At 40.3% G+C, this 23,082-nt stretch overlaps 2 protein-coding genes across 3 annotated transcripts; one reads left to right on the forward strand and one right to left on the reverse strand.

Moving 5' to 3' along the window:
- Positions 1 to 1,700: 1,700 nt before the first annotated feature.
- mef2b (myocyte enhancer factor 2b) lies at positions 1,701 to 14,153 on the forward strand. 2 transcript variants are annotated; one of them, XM_056377658.1, is made up of 10 exons: positions 1,701 to 1,829; positions 1,925 to 2,003; positions 6,116 to 6,196; positions 7,434 to 7,637; positions 7,873 to 8,001; positions 8,288 to 8,477; positions 9,783 to 9,931; positions 10,237 to 10,351; positions 10,842 to 10,953; positions 11,801 to 14,153. In XM_056377658.1, exons 3-10 carry the CDS (start codon positions 6,143 to 6,145, stop codon positions 12,111 to 12,113), a joined length of 1,266 nt encoding a protein of 421 aa, XP_056233633.1. In that variant the 5' UTR covers positions 1,701 to 1,829; positions 1,925 to 2,003; positions 6,116 to 6,142; the 3' UTR covers positions 12,114 to 14,153. The 2 variants fall into 2 exon arrangements, with proteins under 2 accessions (XP_056233633.1, XP_056233635.1); XM_056377660.1 differs by lacking the exon at positions 1,701 to 1,829 and having other exon boundaries at positions 1,836 to 2,003.
- A 1,757-nt stretch (positions 14,154 to 15,910) lies between these two features.
- tmem161a (transmembrane protein 161A) lies at positions 15,911 to 21,796 on the reverse strand. Its single transcript, XM_056379419.1, has 11 exons — positions 21,681 to 21,796; positions 21,090 to 21,193; positions 20,913 to 20,996; positions 20,608 to 20,699; positions 20,225 to 20,381; positions 19,656 to 19,871; positions 19,300 to 19,443; positions 19,071 to 19,184; positions 18,731 to 18,905; positions 18,500 to 18,596; positions 15,911 to 17,791 (listed from the first exon to the last, which is right to left on the reverse strand). Exons 1-11 carry the CDS (start codon positions 21,681 to 21,683, stop codon positions 17,487 to 17,489), a joined length of 1,491 nt encoding a protein of 496 aa, XP_056235394.1. The 5' UTR covers positions 21,684 to 21,796; the 3' UTR covers positions 15,911 to 17,486.
- Positions 21,797 to 23,082: the final 1,286 nt, after the last annotated feature.

Genomic DNA, 23,082 nt, shown 5'->3' on the forward strand with positions numbered 1-23,082 from the left:
CTAATAAATTGTCACTATATTATTTTTAGGAGTAGCCTACATTGTGTCACATCCCAAAAATAGTCAATAATGCAGCACATTCAGTTATTACCTCTAAATATATCTTTTAAGCTGACAGCATGTCTGCTTTCCATCACTGTCTTAGCTTTGCTTGGGATAATTTTATTTACCATTTTTTCCTTTTCCTCTCTCACTCCATTCATCATTTTATAGTAGAAGTACAGTATAGATGCAATCCAACAGCCTTGCCCCAAATACATCCTTTGTGAAGCTGATGTTAAATGTTTGTAGAGCGAATCAGAGAGTTGCTGATCAAACTATGTTGGTTTTTCGGGGCTGTTACTTATATAACTTGTTGCTGTATCACGCCATGACCTATTGTTAGGCATTCCTTTATTTTTGTTCAACCCATTAGGCCTGTAGCTGAGGACAAAATTCCAGTTATAGTTTCAATTAGTACTTAATTTTAAACTGGGATGAATTTTGTTAGATTTACTCACAGCAGCAGCAGAATTCAGACATGATGTGGAGAGGTAACTGTCTCCGTCTTATGGCTGAAGGAAGGGCTCTTCAACCAGCTGTGCAGTCATATCAACAACACTGCTTTTATTTAACTATGTATTTATGCCCAGGTATTTTGCACTAAATTAAATGATAGGGTTATATATGGCCTTTGATTTAAAAGCCCATGATGTACACAAAAACTAAAGTAACTCAGAGATGTTTTCTCAGAAACCTTCATTTTTCATTTTTAATGTTGTGCAGCTTTATTAAACCCTGAAGTAATATAGGATTTTGAGATAATAATAATAATAATAATTAAAAAAAACTTACATCACTACAAAATGCAATTAAATCATGCCCTACCACTGTAACTAAACACAGAACATGTGTTTAGGGCAGTGGTTTCCAACGTAGATGCCTGGACCCCTCAGAGGTTGTGACATTAATCTGACGGTTCATAGGATTACATTAAAAAAAAAAAACCCGAACATATTGTATTTGTTTGTTGTTTTCTGCATAGTTTTACCTCTTCAGGCCTAAAAGGGGAAACCACTCTCTCAACTCAGGAAACCTGTGATGAGGGCTCGCATGTAGACAAGCTAAGGTCATAAGCAAAAAATGCTTATGACCTTGGCATCAATTTCTTTACACACACCAGTTACGGAAGAATAAGATCTCACAGAAGCGCCATCCTCAGTCAAAATTTAGGATTTATTGAAATAAAAGTGTGTTGGCCTATTGAGACCATCCTTCGGAAATCAACAGTGAAGCCAGTCTGAGAAGTGGTGGTTTCCAACATTACAGGAACCTTCAGGGTGCCATCAGTTGCGCTGTAGGTCGTCTCCATTGAAACAAAATAACACAATTATCAGCCACTTTCTTTACACATTTACACGTGTAATGTAATATAATGCCCTATCAAGGTTTAGATATTGTTTTATGTATTTTTCCTTCACCAGTCACAGAGAGAAAGCTGATTTTTTTTTCTTCTTGTTTTGCAACATGTGAATTGTTCACGTCACACATCACAAAACTGCACTTTTCACTGCCCACTGTCACCTCCCCCTCCCCTCCACTATTGAAATATTAGCCTACACAAAATCACAAAAATAACAAAAATACAACAAATGTAGGTAGTGTAACTTCTGCTGTAAACTCCCTGACAGCCTTGAGTGACTGGTGCGTTTGAACGGCGGCCGGGAGGCGGAGGAGTGCGTCCAATGGCACGGCCGAGGAGGCGGGGTGTTAGTGAGAGAGAGGGGCGGGCTGCAGCAGCCAGCTGTTGGAAAGCAGCGCTCCTGAACCATCCGCTACTACTGCATCAGGTGAATATCTGTACATCAGCACAGGACCGGAGCACAACGCAAGGCTCCTTCCGATCGTTAACACATCTGTGCCTTTTCTTCTTCTTTTTTATTAGCAACTTTCCTCGTTTGACTGGTCTTGATCGAGTGGGTGAAACTCAAGAAGTAAACAGAGGAAAGGAGATCGAGGAACAGGTGAGGTTAGATGCTACGGTTTTGTTTGTTTTTTTTTAAGCATGTGGGTTTACTTTAATATCTCGGTTTTAAAGGCAAATGAGCAAAGTTTCCTGAGGTTTCCTGTGCGGCAGGATTCACGGCACAGCTGTGAGTAAAGTAGCCTACCTGTTGCTGTGTTATTGAGAGCAGCCTATAGATGAGGCTATATTAGACAGGGATGCTTGGCAACTCGGGGACAGACAGGCTATTCTTAAACAGTCTATTTTGAATGACGTCAGCAATTTATTAGGCCTAATTATCCGCAAACATTTTTTGAGCTATGTATTTTTACAGTTTTTATTTTTAGCGCCGAATAGCTCGCTGCTCGACTTCAACAAGCATCTCAGCTCAGTTTGTTCCACATTTATTCTTTGTCACAAGTAGTAGCATAACTATACCCCCCCCCCCCGCTTTTGATTGCATCAGAGAAACATGAGCAGATAGATAGATAGATAGATAGATAGATAGATAGATAGATAGATAGATAGATAGATAGACAGACAGACAGACAGATAGACAACCTGTTTCCCTTCCAATCATTTGACTGCTCAGTCTCATTCAAAATGTGCATTGATGAAACTGATGTTTTAAAGCGTATGATCATTGGCTGGAGTTGAGACTTTTTGCAGCCTCCCTTCAAAAGGCTCAAAGAGGTTTCCCTCCGTCAGCTGTCATAAAGGTGTGTCTCATCTTCACAGCTTTGTAGAGTCCGTTGAATCGAAAATCTTTTTTCTTCATGGAAAGATCAGATGTTCAGCTCATGCCTGCGTGTACTCTTGCTATTCTGGCTCTATCAAAAATATCAAGGCAATTCAATTATCTCCTGTTAAAATTAGACAAATATTTCCTCACCATTACTCTGCAAAGGCCCAGTGAGCACATGAACTCTCTGACCCTGAAGATGTGTCACACACACACACACACACACACACACACACACACACACACATTCATTTAACCTTAACCTTCAGCATAAAAGTGACATTGTTTAAGTTAAGATGCTAGCTGTGAATGGGCTGAGAAGAGTGATAAATATAATTAAGAAATGAACAGTTACACAACGGGTTTCCTCTTGGTGATACACATTTCTGTTTTGATTTGGATGGGTTTGACATTTTGCCCGTCACCCTTTTTCACTTGCGTTTGAGAGGTTTTATGTATTGGTTCATGCAAATGTGGTTAAAGTTTTCTATTTTCGGAGACAGTTTTGGGTCTGGTTTCACATTTGACCCTATTTACCCAACTTAGATGTAACTGAAATGGATAACACTCTGAACACAAAGCTGCAGAGATCAATATAGTGTAATGCAGCAATCGTAGTAGGTGCAGTTTCTCTTGTGATTGATTTTTATTGTATAATCAACCCATGACTGAATGAAAAGTATGAAAAATAATATATCACAGAAGTGGGGCAGTGGTGCAGAGACATACATCAGAGAGAATTATATAAAGTACTTTATATTTCCCCACTTGGGAAACTGATAACACCTACAGCAGTCTTTGATTAATTTTGCCATTATATTTAGACCGTTTAACAGCCAACACTGCAGATATGGACCTGTGTGATGCACAAAATGTGATCAGTTGTTCTATGAATCTGCCTTGCTGCCACAGAATAAGCCATTTGCTTGTTCGGCTAATATGCATACACGTGTTTATCGTGTTTTTGAAACATTTACAAGCCATCATGCTCTGAATGACTCATGGAAAGAAAACCATTGAAGCAGAACCCCCAATACTCAACAAATGGCCTACTTTTTTCCCTTCTCATTCATGCATACAGTTCACTGCAGCGAGAAAAACATCTAGTGCAATATATTCACGAATGTCATCACAACAACTGATCAAACCTATTAAAATTGTTTGTTGCTGATTAGACAGAAGCTCCCAGGGTATGTCAGAGAGCAGGGCTGCTGGCGCCTGCCATGTGTCTGTACTCAGTTTTTTCCACTGTCTGGCCTCTGGGAAGGTGTCTGACAACGGTGGTGTCTTTCCCCATAGAAGCTACAAGACTCAGGGGCAAGTGTGTGTGTGTGTGTGCAATTATTGCACTATTACAGTACACACAGTGACTCTGTTTTGCATTCACATCTCATCATAGGACTTCTGGGACTAGTTGATGACATTTAGAGGTTTAAAAGAAAGAACAGTTTCCTCTTCTAATGTTCACCTTTCCTCAGAGGTTCATGAGTTGAGCCTAAAGATGAAAGGTCACAGGCAGTGGATAGTTCTACTTGTGAAGCATTCACAGACCTCAAATGGCAGTTGTTGTGTGGGAAAACATCCAGAATTAGCTGATGTGTGGGGCACAGTGCAGCTTTTCCTGCCTGTCTTGGCCTTTAGGCCTTCGACAAACCTACTAAACCACATAGAGTTCTATAGCTAAGTCTACACCATTTGGCTGGAGGTGTAGCTATATTTATCTAGCTAGTCATGTGTTCTAACAGAGCTGTCTGTGGTGGTGATAGTCGTCGTTTGGTTATATCTGAGAGGAGAGGAACTTTCTGAGATAAAGATCTTTCTGCCCTGTTTAGAACATATGTCCCACTTCCCTCTCTTCTCACCATTAACATGCCTTCATCTGAGGTTAAATTGTCTCACTTCTTGTCCAAAAAAACAAAGAACAGAGCAGCTTGACTTTCTGTGACTTCAGATCTTTGTGGTGGATGAGTTATTCAGTAGACAGAATTATGCTGGTTTTTGTGGACCTTCACTTATAAGTAAGAGTTGTTTGTCTGCAGTGTGCTGTCTTACCGCAGAGGCAATGGCAACGATGCGCTTGTCTGCAGCTGTCGGTGTTGAAGTGTGTCTTGTCTCTGCAGCATATTCAGCGCAGTGGATATCACAGGACTTTATAAGGTAATAATGAGGGCAAAGAGGTGGATTCCTCCAGAAATGCCCCAGATGCCTGTGTGCCAAGCTTACATTGAGAGGCAGCGGGCACTTTAGGGGTCGTGGGAACACGGACGCCATATCCGCTCAGGCACCATCAGGAGGGACAGGGAACTAAATATAGACAAGTCCAATACATGTCTAGTATTAAGGGGAAAAACCAGTGAAAACTCCTTTGGGCTTTGGAGAAGTACTGTATGGTCAGGTCAGAGGAGTCGGACAAGTGGTAGTTGTTTGACTGATAGTGAGTGTAAAATGGAGCTAACTCGCACACAGTGCAAGTTAATATACGGACTTGATTAAGGCTGTATGGTTTTGCAGCAGAGTTGCTTTATGACTGTCTCCCATGATGCAAAGAGTGAATAAAAAATCCTCATTGCTATAGTGTCCAGCTGTATATGGTCCTTCAGGGGCAGGGACAGGAGCGGGGGTTTTCTAGACCAAGAAAAACAGATAAACACTTGGTGTGAGTTTCTGTAATGGACATTCTCAGGCTAACCGCAATCCATCCATGTCTTTGCCTTCTGCCCTTCCAAATCCTACTTTTTTTCTGACCTGGCTGTTCATGAGAGAGGAGTGGGTGGATTCTAGCATCAGCCATCTTTTAAAAACACACCGTTTTCTCTCTACTGTTTGGTTTCAGCTATTGCCTGCTGAACCTTTAAAAGGAGCTATCGACTGTATTTTTAACCCTGTCTCTTGGGGCTGCATGGTGCAGCCGAACACTGTGCTGCTGGCCCGGGGGTAACCCAGACTGTGGGGGTGTCAGACAGTGTGGACTGCTGGCCCGGCAAGGGCCGCTCTAACTTTAGACCGCATCGCCTCATGGTGGTAAAAATAAACACCCTACCCTTACCAAGGGGGAAGGGTCTTGAGTCACTTAAACCAAATGGATGACATTTTCCCACCAGAATTACATGAACTTGAAGAGAGGTATTATTGAACATTACCATTGTTACTGTGAAATGTAGACTCTCACTTTGATGACAGGTTCAGATTCTGTACACAATAATTAACCAAACATTTATGACATATTTTTCACCAAGCTTTTATTTTCATCGAACTACAGAAGGAATCGCTGTAAATATTAGTGCTTAACATCACATTTATTTAATGCTGGTCACTGCAGCCGTATTAATGTCAACAACACAAACGTATTGTTCTCTGCTACTATAACATTTTTATGTTTTCTGTTACAGGTGTCAGACTCACAGACGGCAGAAAAAATGGGAAGAAAGAAAATACAAATTTCTCGTATTCTGGACCAGAGGAATAGACAGGTGGGCGTGCATGCACTATTTCATTTACATTGAACAATTCAAACAAGAACACTTTTGATATACAACAATTGACATTTGTACAGTGGTAACTCATTAAATAAATGACTAGAGCTGCAGCAACTATTTTGACAATAGATTTGCTGCTGTTGTCTCTCTGTATCACTGTAAACCGAATATCTTTGGGTTTTAAACTGTTTGTTGGACACAACAAGACATTTATTTGTTTTTCTGTTTTCTGACAATTTATTGACGTCAGGATTAAGCAGTACTAGTAGTAGTCACATACCGTCGCATACAGCAGCATACTGTGTGTTTCATGCAAATGTCCAGGACATGCAATAGAAAGCAGGCTAGAGTACACGGATGCTGCAGTCATAGCTCAGTGTCCAGCAAAGAATTGGACGCACATAACACACAATACAATTTGTTTGAACTGATTTGGTAGTAAAGACAGAGTATCCTCTGCGTTGTGTAGCAGAGATTTAGCTCCTGCGGCTAATGTGTGTAGGAATTATCTTAATACTGCAAGATTGTGGAGGAAGTGTCACATTCTGATATCTGGAATAATGAGTGACTGCACACTTTTATAATAATATTTAATTTTACAATAATTGTGGCGTGCATGCCTTACTCTCTCACTAGCATATTGAGGGCCAAGTTGGAGTCAGATGGGTGTAAATGCAACACTGGGTGACTGTGAGACTTACTTTTTGAAAGTTAGAGTTTTCTTTTGCCGAAAGGGCACAAGTGAAACAATCACCCACTGGTGTAAATTTAATCAAATCTGAATCAGTGTAGAAGAACAAGAAAACTTATTTAACCATGTTCAGAGTGCTTGCAAATACTTGTTTGTTTCTCATACCTGATGTTCGTGACTTAATCTTTTTTGATGATAAGGTTTGTTTTTTTTATTCTTAGAGTTTTTCTTATCTGAATTGGGGTCTGAGGGTAGATATTGTTATTGCTGCAAAGATTGTAAAGTCTTCTGGGTCGATTTCATGCTATATAAATATACCTGACGGTCAACACTGTTTGTGTTTGCAAATGATCAGTTGGGATTTCTGGCTCCAATTTGATTTATTGAAAATCATTCCTTCATGCGGCGGCAATGAGAAAAACAATATTCAAGCATCTTCATATCTCAGCTTTTTATATATAGTTTACTTGAGGCTTCAGACTTTAGCAGTAATAGTCTGGAATTAAGACTCAAACCTCTGTGTGCTTGTTCGTGCCACAGGTGACCTTCACCAAGCGTAAGTTTGGTCTGATGAAGAAGGCGTATGAGCTGAGTGTGCTGTGTGACTGTGAGATCGCCCTCATCATCTTCAACAGCACCAACCGTCTGTTCCAGTACGCCAGCACAGATATGGACAAAGTGCTGCTCAAGTACACAGAGTACAGCGAGCCACACGAGAGTCGCACCAACACAGACATACTGGAGGTACTGTCCCAGCTGCTATTAGAGAACATAACAGTGAAACAGTAATTCATTTTCTAAAAACATAGTGAATTATGTGAATTATACACATGAATTTTGGATGGCAACTTTTACAAAAAAAATGGAAATTTATAGTATTATATTTTGGAATAAAACCCTCATACCTCTTTCTTGTTTTCTAAATTTTGATGCTATCACTGTGGGTAATTTTCCGTGTGCACTTTCTGTTCTGCATCAGACCCTGCGTAGGAAAGGCCTCGGTCTTGACGGCTCAGAGCTCGACAGTGAAGAGACCATGCAGGTGGCTGCAGACAAATATCCTCTCAGCGAAGGCATGGATCTCTCTGTGGCACGCCAGCGCTTCTATGTTAGTCCACACACGCACACAATTTCACCACATATACACAAAGACGAGCACAAAAACCCCAAAAAACACTAAGATGACCTGAGCTAAAACTGAAGAAAAGGATTTGAATAGGTTTTAGTGAATTAAAACGGCAGTTTCTTGTGATACTTGCAAAGTTGTAATGGTGATTCTGACTCAAAAATACCAAACATAATTTTACCCTGTAAATGTACATTTTTCCTGGCTTGTTGACAAGTGTTAGACCTGAACTCTTATGCTGCGATTGTGTGTGTATATTTTACTTCAGGCTCCATCACTGCTCTCACCAGAGACCCAGTTCCTGGTGTCTGCAGGCTGTGAAAACGGCTTCCCCAACTCCTCTGGATCCAGCATGTCATCCCACAGACCCCCGGTCTTTAAATCTATTAGCTCCAGACCCAGCTCTGCCAGCCCTGCTGCACCACACGCACACACTGCATTCATGTCTCCGCACTCAGGTGAGCTTCACCTGCCCCGTGAAACAGAATCTTTTTATTACCTCTGCCAAGGAGGTTGTTTTCTCCCGGGACTGTTTTTTTTGTCAGCAGCATTACGAAAAAAGAACTGAACTGATATGCTCCAAACTTGGTGGGAGGATGGGTCATGGGCCAGGGAAGAACCCATTAGATTTTTGGGCAGATTCAGATAATTTACGATTAATTAAAAAAAATTTTCTCTGAAGTTTGCTGTATGTTGTTTGATAGTGGCCAATGGGAAGTGGAGTGGAGTGCCCTTATGCATGTTGACGATTGAGATATTATATTACTACATAAATACAGTATGTCATGGCCAGAAACTGCACTGAACCAAGTCTCATAGTTTCTTTGTTGTGTTTAATGTAGCTTTATAATACCAGTAATTAACCTCTCAGTGACTCTGTGTCATCACAAAATGAATATACACAATTTGAAAAAATGTGACTCTTACCACAAAAAAAAAAAGTGACTGACGTCAAGTTAACACACTCTCCGCTGAATGGAAAATACTATTTTGGTAATGTTTCACAGAATATTAAAATTTTTTTGCCATATGTTTGAAATACTGAGCAATGAACATTTTTCTGTCTTAAAACAGATGCAAAGCATTGGTGTGAAAATCCATGAAACACTCTCGGAAAAACACTCCCACTAAATGCTTGCTGTTAAATTCACATGTACTGTCAACTTTTTGTGCAGCTGGCTGTGAACTCACAGGAAGTGTGTGTGTGTGTGTGCGTGTGTGTGTGTGTGTGTGTGCGTGTGTGTGTGTGTGTGTGTGTGTGTGTGTGTGTGTGTGTGTGTGCTCTAATCCACACATGCAGTCAGCCTGTTTTGTGAAACTGGCCCTCCACCAGTGTAACAGCGGCTGTAACCAGTTCTGTGGTTTCTGTACAGAATGTATCACACCTGCCAGTCATGTCGGCCTCTTCTACAGTCTTTCACTATTTGGACACTCTATGATGTCATTGACAGTTGTGGTGTTTTTAAAAGTATTAATTCTTTTATCCTAATAAAAGACACAGGTTTTTGGTTTACAATCAGTCCCAAATAGGTCAGGTCTGCAGTACATCATGCTTTATTACAATAACTTGTACATGATGGCTGCACATTGTTTCATAAAGATCAAGTACTGATTCAGTGGTCAAACCAAAAGAAGAAGTTCATTTCTATCACACTTACAAACAGAGGGAGGTGAAGAATGTGCTTGAAAAATAAATTATTCTTCTGTGAGTGAAACAAACTCACATCTCTTTTCACTTCCTGCTCCTGTCTTTCACTGTGTAGGTATTGGCTACTCCGTTTTCTCCCACGGCAACCTGAATCGCACTCTGGACATGAAAAGCCCTCCTCCTCTGAACCTGGGCAGTGAGAACCTGCGAGGAGATGCTGCTAATCAGGCCATGGGTGCCACACGTGCTAACCACAACTCTGCTGTAAATAGCTCTTACTATCCAGTGTGATCAAATAGGTGTCACTGAATTTAACACATACTGTACATGGAACTGCTTCTTTAGCTTGGGGCTCTTTTTAAAAACTTCAGTGAAATACCAATACATGCAAATTGTTTTGCAAACTTGAAAAAGCAGTTTCACAGTTTTTTTTTTTTTCTCACACACTCACACCTTTCGCAATTTAAAAGTTTTATATAGTATGTTAACAGCGATGTCTCTGTATTGCCACAAACTTTGCTACAAAAAAGATTTTCAGTTTGACTGTTTTCTCTTTGCCTGTCCATCAGAGGGGTCTCTTGTACCAGGGTCTGCACAGCAGCAGCTCCATGGTAGCCATGGGCAAGGCGGGGCTGTTGGGCCACAGCCTGGGAGGCTACGGCCTTCCCTCCCCTGGAGCCTCTGGTACGTTTGCAGATGAGATGATCCTTTAAAGGAACAGCCTGGAATATTCAGAAAAAGGCTTATTTGCTTTCTTTGATTGAGTCCACTAACAAGCTGCCAGTTAGCTTAGCTTAGCATGAAGGAACAGGGGGAAACAGCTAGCCTGGCTGTGTCCTGAAGATAAAAAAATCCACCTATAAGCACCACTAAAGCACTCTAATTAACAGGTTGTGTCAAGTTAGCCAGGTTAGCTGTTTCCCCATTTCTTGCCTGTCATTATGCTAAGCTAAATAAGCTATCTGGCTGCGGGCAGTAGCTTCATACTTACAGTATTGGACAGTGGTTAATGATTCCCATCCAGCTCTCAGCAAGAAAACAAAAATATGTCTGAAAATGTTGCACTATTCCTTTTAGGTGAAGCTAATATATCCTTTCATTCAATGATGCCGGTGGACATCTTTTGTCTCATTCTTTAGTACTATGATTTATATCCTGTCTTTTCTTTTTCCAGAATACAGCCAGCCCGGTTTTTATCACTCTGTTAGTCTACAACGAGCAGCAGTGAACCCCTGGCAAGCAGCACAGCCGCCTCAGGAACCCCATGGGCCTCATATAAGTCCAGGGTAAGCAAATTAATGTGTGATATGGTTCCACGGTGTGGATGAAATATGGAATCATCGATCAGACAGGTGAATCTGTACAATGTTCTTCGCTGCCACAATGTTGTTTTATTCACTGCTGCTGTGCAACATTTTGATCAATCAGATCGTTGTCAGGCACAAAACATCATATGTACAGTGCATATCTCAAAATGATGACAACCACCAGCCCGAGGCAACCATAGGATATATGTATATTCAGAAAATAATCAAGTAATTATCAACATCAGGCGTCAAGAGTTTGAGTGTAAACAATATGATAAAGACTCAAACAGACAAATGGAGAAAGAAAAAAAAGAAAGCATAGAAAAACAAGAAATGGAGTTTAAAAAAATTTATAAAATTAGAATAAAATATGAAAAAAAGAACAAGAAATAAATGCTGTTAAAGATTACATAATATTAATATTAATAGTAATCCCTAAATAAAAATAAATATACAAATGATAAATAAAAATATAATAGTGTGGAAAACTGTGTGTTCGGTTGTGTTAAAGTGATACTTTCACTGTATTTTTAGGTTATTCATTAATTATTAAATCACACATTCATGTATGTTCTTGCGTTGCATTTGGTGCCTCTACTACTTTATATCGTTTATTGTTGTTTATATGTAGAGATTAGAAATATCCTTGTTGAAATTGGCAAATTAATTCCAAATGGCCCGTCCACAAACAGTGTTTTTTTATTTAAACGGCATAAAATTCTGATCTAGTTACACCCTAATGGACTTCAAATATATTTGCAGAATTGATGTTTGTTCAAACTTTTTCTTTTTCATTTTCTTTTGTCTTTCCTCTTGTTGTTTCCAGGATGTCCAGCGGAGGGTGCTCCTTCCCCTCTCAGTCTTGCTCCTCAACCTCTCCACATCTGCCCTCCCTGAACCTCAGCATCAAATCAGAGCGTAGCTCTCCTGAGCACATGTCCTCGCCCACCTCTCCTCCTATACACCACCTCAGGCAGCACTCTCCAATGAGCGACCTTGATTCGGCTTGCCATACCCCTCCAGAAACCCGACCAGCCAATGAGACGAAGGAGTTTCCCAAAACTGGCTACCCACAAGACGAAAAGGAAGGAGGGCAGCCACTCAGGCAGTTAGACATGAGTGACGGCTGGCAGAGATAGCTGGCTGCTGCAATCTACCAGCATCTGTCATTCAATCAGCTATCCACCTTCAAAACCAGTGCTATATTACACACACACACACACACACACACACACACACACACACACACACACACAAACACACACACACACACACAAAAGATAGAGAGACAGGGTCGATTTGTCCCCATCATCCCAGAGAGGAATACCTCTCTTTGTCTTCTCATACAGAGCTGGTCTCTCCTGGGCGAATTTTTCTCTGCATCACTTGATTGACCCCGTGAGGAGATAGATGCATACAGACATTTGCTTTTTGTTTGGTTAGGTTTAGTTTTCTGTGTGGACATAATGTGAATCAAAAAAATACAATTTGAAATGTGTTTGTTTTTATCTGTGACTTTGTTGAAGTTAGCTACAGCAGCACAGTGGGACCAACTGAATTTCTCCAAAAGTGTAAAATGCGTCTACGAACATATTTGGCTTTCAAAGCGGCCTTCGGTGTTTAACCTAGGTTTGGTGTGAAAATTGGAAAATAGCTGTAAAATTACACTCGACTGTCTTTGTATAGATGTTACAGTGAAAAGCAGGTGGGAATGGAAAATGACTCTTAGCCTCTATGTACAGTAAACATTTGCAGCTTGTGTCCCTTTTGTTTGAAATAGTGAAATGTGCCTGGACATTAGGACATCTTAAAGGTGAGGTGCATTTTTTATTTTAAAGTTTGTTTTAAAACAATACTGACATGCCCATATGTGCACTGAAAGTGTTTTTGGTCACTGTAATTGGTCCCGATTTCCATACTGGCTGTAAAAAGAACCCTTCATAATGCAGTTCTATTTTAAGAGTTAAAGCTATGCTTTTAAGCTATTTTTACAGTTTTGTGCTAAAAATACTGTCTAGAATGAATTTTCATACAAAACCAAGATTGTTGATTTTCCCCCTCTATCTCTGGAGTCATATTAAGAGAGGATCAATGACAGATACCAAAACCTGTTTCAATGCACATATGGACATGTATGCATAGACTTGAAAAAAAGTGAACCTATTCTTTAAAAATCTGGGCATCAGTGGATCTCAGGAATTTGGATGATTGTTTCCTTAGAAAGTTAAAAAAAAATGTATCTCTTTCCATGTTTGTTTGTAAGACTTTAATTGTGGATAAGCTAAATTTTAATTATTTTATTCTTACAAATAATCATAGTTTCCTCTTTTTAATTTGTCAACCAAATTTATGGCAATCTACTTCAAATAAAGACCAAATGGTTTAAGTATTGTCCCTATGGATTGCAATCAAATACTGCAACACCCAAAGATGTATGTATTTCTCTATAGCAGGTCTAATTTGATTTAAATAATATAGAAATGGCATCAATTCCTTTTTTTGAAGGGCTTAATTTAGTAAGTGCAAATTGATATTTATATATGAGACACTGTGTGATGAATGAGTCTAATTATTTATAGAATATTTCATTAAAAAAATCCCACAAATAACTTTTTTTATTGAGGGATATTTGGTTTTCAGTATAGGCTATAGGTACATATATGGACATCTGTGTGTTTTAGTTTAGCATATTCAACTTTTGTTCTGCAAATAAAATATACTCAGAATTCGGGTTGGGGTGAATTTACCCGTCTTGTCCACCAGGGGTCATCTTCTTTTACAACATTTGGATTTGAATGAGAGGTTGCAGAGCAGAGAGGACCAGCCTTAACTATTGGTGATTAATCATCAGATGAATCTCTATGACAAGACCCAGGTTCAGTGGTTCACCCTGAAGACATTTAACAAATAGATGAAGACAAACTCTGCAGAGATTCAGTGAGCCGGTCGGTGGAGGGCTTCAAGTTCAAGTGCTGCTGTGGAATTAGCTCTTTTTTTCTTTTTTTAAAAAAAAATGCAGTTATGTGGATTAATATCAGCATGAAAAACCAAGTTATCAGTATTCTGATGTTTTGGATTTAGTTTTTATATGTTTGCTGAATGCTTCACTAACAGAACAGAGACAGATTTTTATTTGACATTTGTTGTGTTTCCTTTTAAATAAAATGGTTTGATTTGTATGTTTGCTTGGGCCTGTTTTTTTTTCTACAAAAGACATTTAGTTTATTATCTTTCTTTTGAGAGTCTTTTCATGTACATTCAGTCCAAAGACAGATAAAATGGTGTCCGGTGTGTAGCTATCAAGCTTTCATGTGCCCATTTATTTAGTCTTATTCACCTCCGTTCCATCTTTTCAACACACACACACTCCCTCATTATCATGTCTGGCCCCTGTCAGGCAGCTCACCACGCAGCCACCAAACGAGAGGAACAAGAATGGACTACTTAAAAGCCTGGAAACCTTTATGTCTTCAAAAAATACATTCAGTGTAAAAAGGCTCATTTCCACAGCTGGCTGTCTCACAATAACTATGCCTGAACATTTTCTTACGCTACCCCTATGGAGCAGTTGCCTTTCTTTCCATTTTAACTAAAAGCAGAGTCGAGCCCCGGTCCATCTCTGTCGTCTCTCCTCCCTAAATGAAAAGAGACTCTCACTGGGGTCATGTCTGGTCTGTTCCCCTGAGACAAGGCCAGGCCCAGTCTGTAGGGCATGTCTGGGTCCTGCACACACACACGCACACACGCACACACACACACACACACACACACAGACGTTTCCATAGCAACCACAGCCAGCCATGGCTGCCTGACTTGGCCCGCTGCAGTCCACAGAGCAGATCTGAGAGGGCCCGAGGCCTCCAGCGCAGATGCACATAATTAATGTGATTATATAGATATGTCAACCCTGTCACCTTTCAGTTCATTAGGCCCGACGCTCTCTCAGACCTCTGATGAGAGAAATGTGTAATGTACAAGACTCAAATTGTGCTCCTCAATCATGTTATCTAACAATAAGACAAATATTTTCCACAGAAATCTTCTTTAATTCATTCCCCTTGTCTAAAGTTTACATTTACTCAGCAGATGCTTTTAACCAAAGTCACTTACAAGCGAGGGGCATCACTAAATCCATCACTTATTCTAATGATCCTTAAACAGTGTGAAAAAAGCAGCACAGTAGTGCTACAAAAACGCAACATCCCAATCCTAAACTTCAGAGAACCATTATGTATATGGGGTGTAAGGGTTGTTAACTGGTGCCCTCCCAAATTTCTCCACTTCTCTCCCTGTGTCTTTGTGAATGCTTATATCCTCCAATGAAGCATGTCCCAGTGCACGTCAAAAGACAGAGAGGTGGCTGCCCCTCCATGAGTTTGAGAGACCTTTTGTGACTTTTGATTGGATGTGAAAGTTGAATGATATCACCAATAAATCACGTCAGCTTTCAGACAAAAGAGCCTCTCCAGTCTCGCTCTGGAGAAAGGTCACGTTCTTTAACTGTTGTTAAAAGACTGGAATGAAAATCTGAATGTTTTGATTATGTCATAAAGCTTATAAATCTGGTTTGGATGATTTTTAAATATGCTGACAAGTGTAAAGCATTTGGCTGTAATTTGTATGAAATAATATCCAGAAATTGGATAATGTCCAGAAAACAAAACTTCAGCCAAGTTGAGCGTCTTGGCTGTAGGAACTTGTTTCTTCCCAGACTCCTCAGGGGCATCAGGTTCATAGTAATTAACAGTGATTAAAGAATGATCTTCTCAGGAGGTTGGGGTCAGAGATCAAGACCCAGCACAGCGGCGAGACACTCCATTGTCATGCATGATGTCTTTTGTCAATTGATGCACTGATTTTTTTTGAAGGGAAAAGTTTTATCTGCGATATCTCCCACGCTCCTCGGTGGAAGGCAAATAAAATGAGAACATTAAAATGACATGAAAATAATTTTTTTATTAAGCCAAACAAAACGATCAGGTTACAGCCAGAAGTTTGCACACCATGCATTCAGAAAATCTCAAAAAGCAACATTTTCATATGAACTTCACAGTATAATGATTTTACAACGTTCAATTCAAATCTATTAAAAAAAAACACAAAATCAACTTTTGCCACAAACAGAATTTAAAAAATGTACAGAATGACAGCATCTGTATCATTTCGAAACAACACAAGTTATGTGAGGCAATGTATCATAAATAAATAAATAAAATGCACTTATGCAAAATGAATTTAAAGTAGACTTTGATTAATCCTACATGCACATGACTGATTGGCAATAAAGACAGCAAAAAATAAAAACACATGTAGCGAAGACACTGCAACAAAAATGTTTCCAGTGAATAGTGTTTGAAAATCAAAGGAAACACAGAAATGAGTTTGGAGTGTTAATTGTATCTATAAACAGATTTTATTCATTCTAAATACGCATGAACAGGGAGGAAGGAGATTTTAAAACTGGCCCAAAATCCCTGAGCTCCCAGGCACTTAGGAATTCTGAAAGAAACTCTTTATGTCAAAGCAAACACGTTTCAGTTCTTGGCTAATACACAGCCTCAGCTACAGTTTGGACTGATTCATGTTCAGCTGCGTTAAATTCAATAGGCTGGATCTGAGCTTTACTACTTCTTTGCGGTCAAAACATTAAAGCAGAAAAAGACAACAAAAAAAAATCAAAACCATTTAGCACTCTTGAATCGGTTCATTAAGAGGGACAAAGAGTCCCTCACAAAAATAAAGCGTCTTATCTACATTGAAACACATAATAATACTCAACTTGGTACCATTAAATATCTTATATGCAGCATCTAACAAAGTTCTAGTAAGAAAGGTTCGGGTAACACTGGCATTGATACAAGTTGCAGAAAAATGTTCTGCTGAAGTAGCTGGAAGATGATCAGGGGCCTGGATCACAAAGCAAGATGAGCCGTCTTTGGCCTTAACTCATGTAACCTATGCTGCATGGCTAACCTGACCAGTCAGCTCACTGGGAAAACTGAGTCATCATTTCAGGTCGTTTTCCTTCACAGGAATCACTTTGTTATATTAAGAACTCCACTTATGGTTTTCTTTTGATGTTGCATGTTAAGTTGCATAAACGTGCTCAGAACTGGATCAGTCAACCCAGAGTGATAACCAGCTTTGAGATACTGGTTTTCAAGGAGTGCTACTGTTAGTGAAGCCAGGTAACCCAAAGATAGAGAGACTAAGTTTAACTTGCTTTGCGATACAGGCTCCAATTCTCTCTGATCTGATACCAGTAGCCTGCTGGTCATAAAAAGTTGTAACGGTAACAAGGGGGCCGATGTTATAGACAGTACTCTCAAAAAACTTTGATCAATTCTTCTGTTACAACCCAAAAGCATGGTGCATTCTGTTTGTAGTTCTGTTTTATAATGAAATGCCCCCACCCCCTTCTCCCTCTGCAATCCTTCGCAGCAGTGTAACAATAGCTGTGGGCTGGAGAGTTGCATTGCAGGTAGAGCAGCGTGGCAGTCTGCTTTCCTCAGTTAGTTCTGCATAAGGTACTGGTGGAAGTAGATGCCAAACAGAGAGCTGATGACCTGGCAGGCAGCCACCCACCAGGTGAGGAAAGCGAAGAAGCCTCGGAAAAACAGTGGAGTGAGGACGGACCGCAGCGCTGTGAAGGTCGCTGACAGGTGAGCTACTGTGGCCTGGATGTCTTCCTCCATGTCCTCCACCCCCTCTTCATCTTCATCGAGACCACTGGGCAGCACAGGCGCTGCTGTGGGCATCACCAGTGCCGGTGTCACCCCGGGGGTCTCTTCTGCACCCACTGCCCAAGAGAAGTCCCCTGTAATTTCAGCAGAGATCAGTTAATATTTAGATTTCACCAGAGAACTTGGAGGAAAAAGAAGGAAAGCAGGCCATTGAAAGAAACCTTTACTTTTTATATTAAACTGACACTAAAACTTGACATTGACTGTGGAAAGTTCCTAATATCTAAGTCCACTGTAGCTGCAAATATTCAATGTGACACTACAGGAATAGTTCCACATCTTGGGAAATCCACCTACCACCACTTCTAAAGTTCACCAATTAACATGTTATACCTTGTTTGTTTATACTAGTTATTGTTTGTACTCAAACTGGTGTAATTGCAGGGGGCTAATGTGCTGGACTCTTTTTGGCCTGAGGCAGTACACTTTATGCTAAGCTAAGCTAGCCAGCTCCTAGCTTCATATCGACACCCTCTTAAAATAATGGCCTAAGTCATTTTTTCAGGTTTTTCAGGAAACACAAAAAACTCAACAAAAGAGTCACACTTTTGACATAGGCCATTATACAACCGGGGGTAGAATTGCATGTTCCCCTCAACTGAGGATTCAGGCGATTTTACCAGAGGTGGCCAGCATCATGAGGGGGTGATTTAGGCAAAAAAAACATTTTTGTCAAAACATGACTTAGGCCATTATTTTAGGAAGGTGACGATATTTAACAAAGAGGAGAAGATCAAGTGTGGATTCTTCCCTTGATGCAGTGGTGTGGGTATTTTACTTACCTAGAGCCTTGAGTGACAGTGTGGAGAAGAGGATGAGAAAAACAGGAACAAGGTACTGGAGAGTGACTACAGTCAGATAGCAGAACACACGTGTAACCTGAAAAACAGCACATTGCCTTTATACTTCACAAGAATTTATAGAGTTTTTGTTTTTCTATGTTCAAATGTTCAAGATTCTCACTTAGTTGTCCATGATTCATATACTATATAAACATAAATATTGTATCTGACCTTCCTCTGAATGTCAATGGCAGCGATGCGTCCTGCTTCCTTCTTCATCTGCTCCACCCACTTCTGAGCCAGGTTGAGGTACGCCTGCAGGTGGTAACGAGTCAGTGCTAGGCGCAGAACACACAGCACCACGATGATCCACAGACGCATGCTGTCAAATACTGCACTGGGCACTCTGAAAGAGATTATAAGTTCAGCAAAAGTCAGCAAAAGCCAGGTGTCTACTCGGCACTGTTTGGACAATATCTTGCATTTTTTGATAGCTGTTTTTCTTTTTTTTTTTTTTTGAGTTGAGGTTTCTTGTTGCGGATAAAATGAGCAAATATGTACATGCACTCACATTGTGATGGAGGTCTTTCCAATGGGTGCGTTGGCCAGGAAGTCTCTTGCAATGGGTTTCACCCACAAAACCAACACAATGACTGGAGACAGGAAACTCATGTGCAGCAGAATCCTGCAGGAAAGATTAGGGGCACCACTGAGAGAGCTAAGTACTGCTAATGTAATGTTTTCTTTTAATAAGGCAAAGAGTACATTGCTTTTTGCAGTGTAAATGTATTGGGTCCTACTGGATGAGTGGGCGGTCTGAGTTCATCTGTACAGCATCAAGATGAGTCTGAGCCAGTCGCAGTCCGGGGAAAGCCAGCAGAGAACCAATGTAAGCACAGATAGCAGCCAGACCGAGCTTCACTGTCAGCTTAGTAACTGGGATTCTGAAGTCAAAAAAACAACAACCGATGATTTAGCATGGCAGCATCTAACTCTGGATTTTTCGAGTAAAACCTGTTGCTGGCCTATGCATCGTACTAAACGAAGATGGTGTCTCTAAACACATGATGTAATGTCAATCAACATGAAATTAACACAACTTCGTTTATGAAGCAGTATTTCAGTTATCAGTCATCCATGTGAAGTTGATACTTACGACCACTCAGCATAACCCTGCTGTTTGGCAAAGACTTCTAAGTTGTCGAAGAGGTTGGAAAAGCCGGACTCCAGGCCGAACTCCAGGTAGTCCTCTCTGACCACCAGCACCAGCATGGCCACGAGCAGAGACAGAAAACCAAAGGCAAGGCACACTGATCGCTCGCCACCCTCTTCAGAGCGGAAGTAGTGTCTCATCAGAGTGTGAAGGGTCTTTCTGAGTGTTGCACATTGAGTGTAAACAACTGTGAGGAAAAGGCAGCACTCGTCTAGTCGAAGCCTCTCCATATTGTATATCTTCATTGGGCTATGTTATCTTGAGCTTGTTAACAATTTTTTTTAAAAATATCAATAGTCATGCACTGTACTTTATAACTTCTTATCAATAGGCATGTATTCTGATAAAAGGATCTTACAAATTTGCAAATATGACTAGATGCTTCATCATCTTTGCCATTCGATCATGAAAAAGTTTTGAGACTGCCACTTCAAAATAAAATTACCTTTTGTAAGATCATGTTTAAAGATGTGTCTGTTGCAACATAAAGTGACTTTTCAGTTGAAGGATACAGACTGAAGAGAACAGTCAGAACACACCAGATAGCTCCAATGTTGACCTCTTTGCTTGCATCCACCACATTGTAATAACACTCAGTGAACAGGAAGACACCCGTTGCATAGACTGCAAAATCTACCAGCCACTGGTACTCCAGGAAAAAACGCAGCACTGAGAGTAGAAATATGGAAAAAAGAACATTAGTATTCGGAGAAGGTTATTCTGTTTTCTACCTTTTGATCGAAATTAGATTTCATACATTGTTTTGAGGCAGGAAATTGGAATCATAAAAAATGAAAGAATGAACGTATGGTTGGGAGTCAACAGCTGAGTCTGAGCGGTATTTGGACTTGCACAATGTTAAGTGGTGGTGTAGACAGAGCAATGTTTGTTTTACCAAGAGCGTCAATGACGTTGACTGGAGCTTTCTCCAGGTGAAGGTCGATGTCTTTGGGCACAGTGAGGGGCTTGCTCTCCCCATTCTGTCTCCTACAAATAACAAAGAGGACACATGGCTTCGTTAAAAAACAAATATGCTTCTGTCATGGAGTTTCACAAGAAAAAATAAAACAGAGAGTCACAAAGTCTTGCTTGCTCAGACGTAAAATACAACATATGCAACAAAAAGTACAAATCAGCACCTTTATTTCAAAGACCACAAGGATTCTTTTCACCACTGTCACACCCTCCCCTAAATCCCACCTGTCTCTCCTGTTTGGTTTGGGCATCTGCTTTCCTGCCAATGCACACAGCTCTCCTTCTGATGGGTGTTTGAACCGGAACAAACTGGAAGAAACAGCAGGCACATGTATGTTGACAGTGCACAGCACATTATGTGTATCAATATACTGCATGACCAGATTGTAAGAGTGACAATACCTGCCATTGCAGAGGAGCCAGCGAGCAAATGAGCAATGTGGAGCCATCCTCTGCATAATGCTGGCAGCCAGCAAGCTGACCACCAGCTGAACCCCCATCAGCGCCTGTCAGAGCACACAGATTTTAAGTATGAGATCCAACCCTGAAGCCCCCAGCTGTGTGTGTCAGTAGGTAATGCATCAGAGACGGTCTGAGAGCAGGAGTGTCCTCTCTACAACTGTGGCAGTCTGTCATGACTGCATTTTGTGTTGACTCAGCACACAAGACACACTTAAGTTTCTACAAGACGTAGTTTTCGCTACATGAGAGCTTAGTTAGTTCCCATGTCAAAGGCTGTGGCAGAAGCCATGTCATACACTGTGCTGAAAGCTCACGCAAAATGAATGAAAGTCAGCAAATGGCTATCGTGCTAAGTTTAGCTAAACTTCACCACCTGTCAGTGCTGCTGCAAGCGTCAGCTAGCTACTTAGCATTAGCAAACTAGCTCTCACAGTAACTGATACGCGCAAAATGGACTCGCTAGTGAGCATTACAGCATGCTTTTAAGAATGGTCATTACATGCAAGTATACAAGAATGTGACTTCAGTTACCATCTCTTCTCCCGAAAGACGTGGTTAAACCCTGACTATGTACTGGAGCTTCTTCTTCTCATGCAGTAGAGTCTTGACAGCTGAACCAACTGACATGTGAAACTGCTCAATGTCCCGGATGTACTCGTGGAGTCACGCGCTGCCTTAAGGTGCTCCACTAAAGCTCTGTAAATTCTAAACATGATGACAACGCCGGCCTGCACTGCTGCTACAACTCAGGCAGGAGGTAAAGTAGCTAGATTAGCACGAATTACCGTGCTTAAATGCTACGTTTTTGAGTTGGTAGTGTTTTACTTGACTGTTGTTCTATGAGACTGTGTTTTATGCGTTTAGCCGGCTGGTTCAATCACAAGTGACCTTTCAAACCGATTTATTTGACATTAAAACACAAAGCATGATAAATGTTAAACTATAGAGTAGCATATGCAGGTGTTTTTACATCTAGCTACGTAGATGTAAAAACACCTGCAGTCAGGTTAAAATGTAATAATTTCACTTCTCTGAAAGGGACCTCAAATTGAGTCCTTATTACGTTTGAAACTCGATGACGTTGACTTTTACTCAAGTAAATTTGAAACGCAGGACAGTTAGTGTATTTTTTCATTGCTACTTTAAAACAACATCAATTCTTCTTCCACTGATACTACTACAACTACAAACACCTCTGTGTGCACTTTTAAGTAACGATTTTAACTTCTTTCTTCTTTTTTTTTACCGTTTGAACCTTGTTTGTGTATTTTACAAACCAAGCGGCAGAGTGCAAGTACTTTAGGCACACTATTTAAGGTTTAATCATTTTTATGGAAATCGTTTAAACAAATGAGTACAACCAACAGTGGCATAGGCCTACCGTATAGCTCAATTGTTTCATCAGGCATTCTCATTCACTCACATGAAGTTTCAATTTCTGATGTCCTTGAAGGCCTCAGAGCAAGCACAGAGGAGCAGTGCATTCGCTGGCTCTAAGCTGCTCTGACAGAAAAAGAATATTATCACAATGAAAATATTATTAAAATTCATTACTTTCCATAATATTACCGTTAAACATACACATTCTGAAGATATTTGGCAGACACATATGCTTAGCTAAGGCACATCCATTCTGTTCTGATTATGGAAACTATGGATTAAAAAAAAAAAGGCCATAAGGAAAGCAGTACAGCAATTTTAATTTACCAACATGCTCCCACTCCTCATCTCTTATTAAAATGTAAAATTATATCCATCTTAGTTCCTTGTTCTTCCTCAATACCCCTGAACATCCTCCTAATGATAATCTCTATGTTTTATGCTTCCACCATCATGTATCTTAACATTTCACTGGATGAAAACAAACATTATGCAAATTGTGAGGCTTAAAGTCTCAGAAATGCTCCTCTTTCCCTCTACTTAGGAATTAAAA

The sequence above is a fragment of the Seriola aureovittata genome, chromosome 6 (assembly GCF_021018895.1).
Source record: "Seriola aureovittata isolate HTS-2021-v1 ecotype China chromosome 6, ASM2101889v1, whole genome shotgun sequence".
Classification (NCBI taxonomy): domain Eukaryota; kingdom Metazoa; phylum Chordata; class Actinopteri; order Carangiformes; family Carangidae; genus Seriola; species Seriola aureovittata.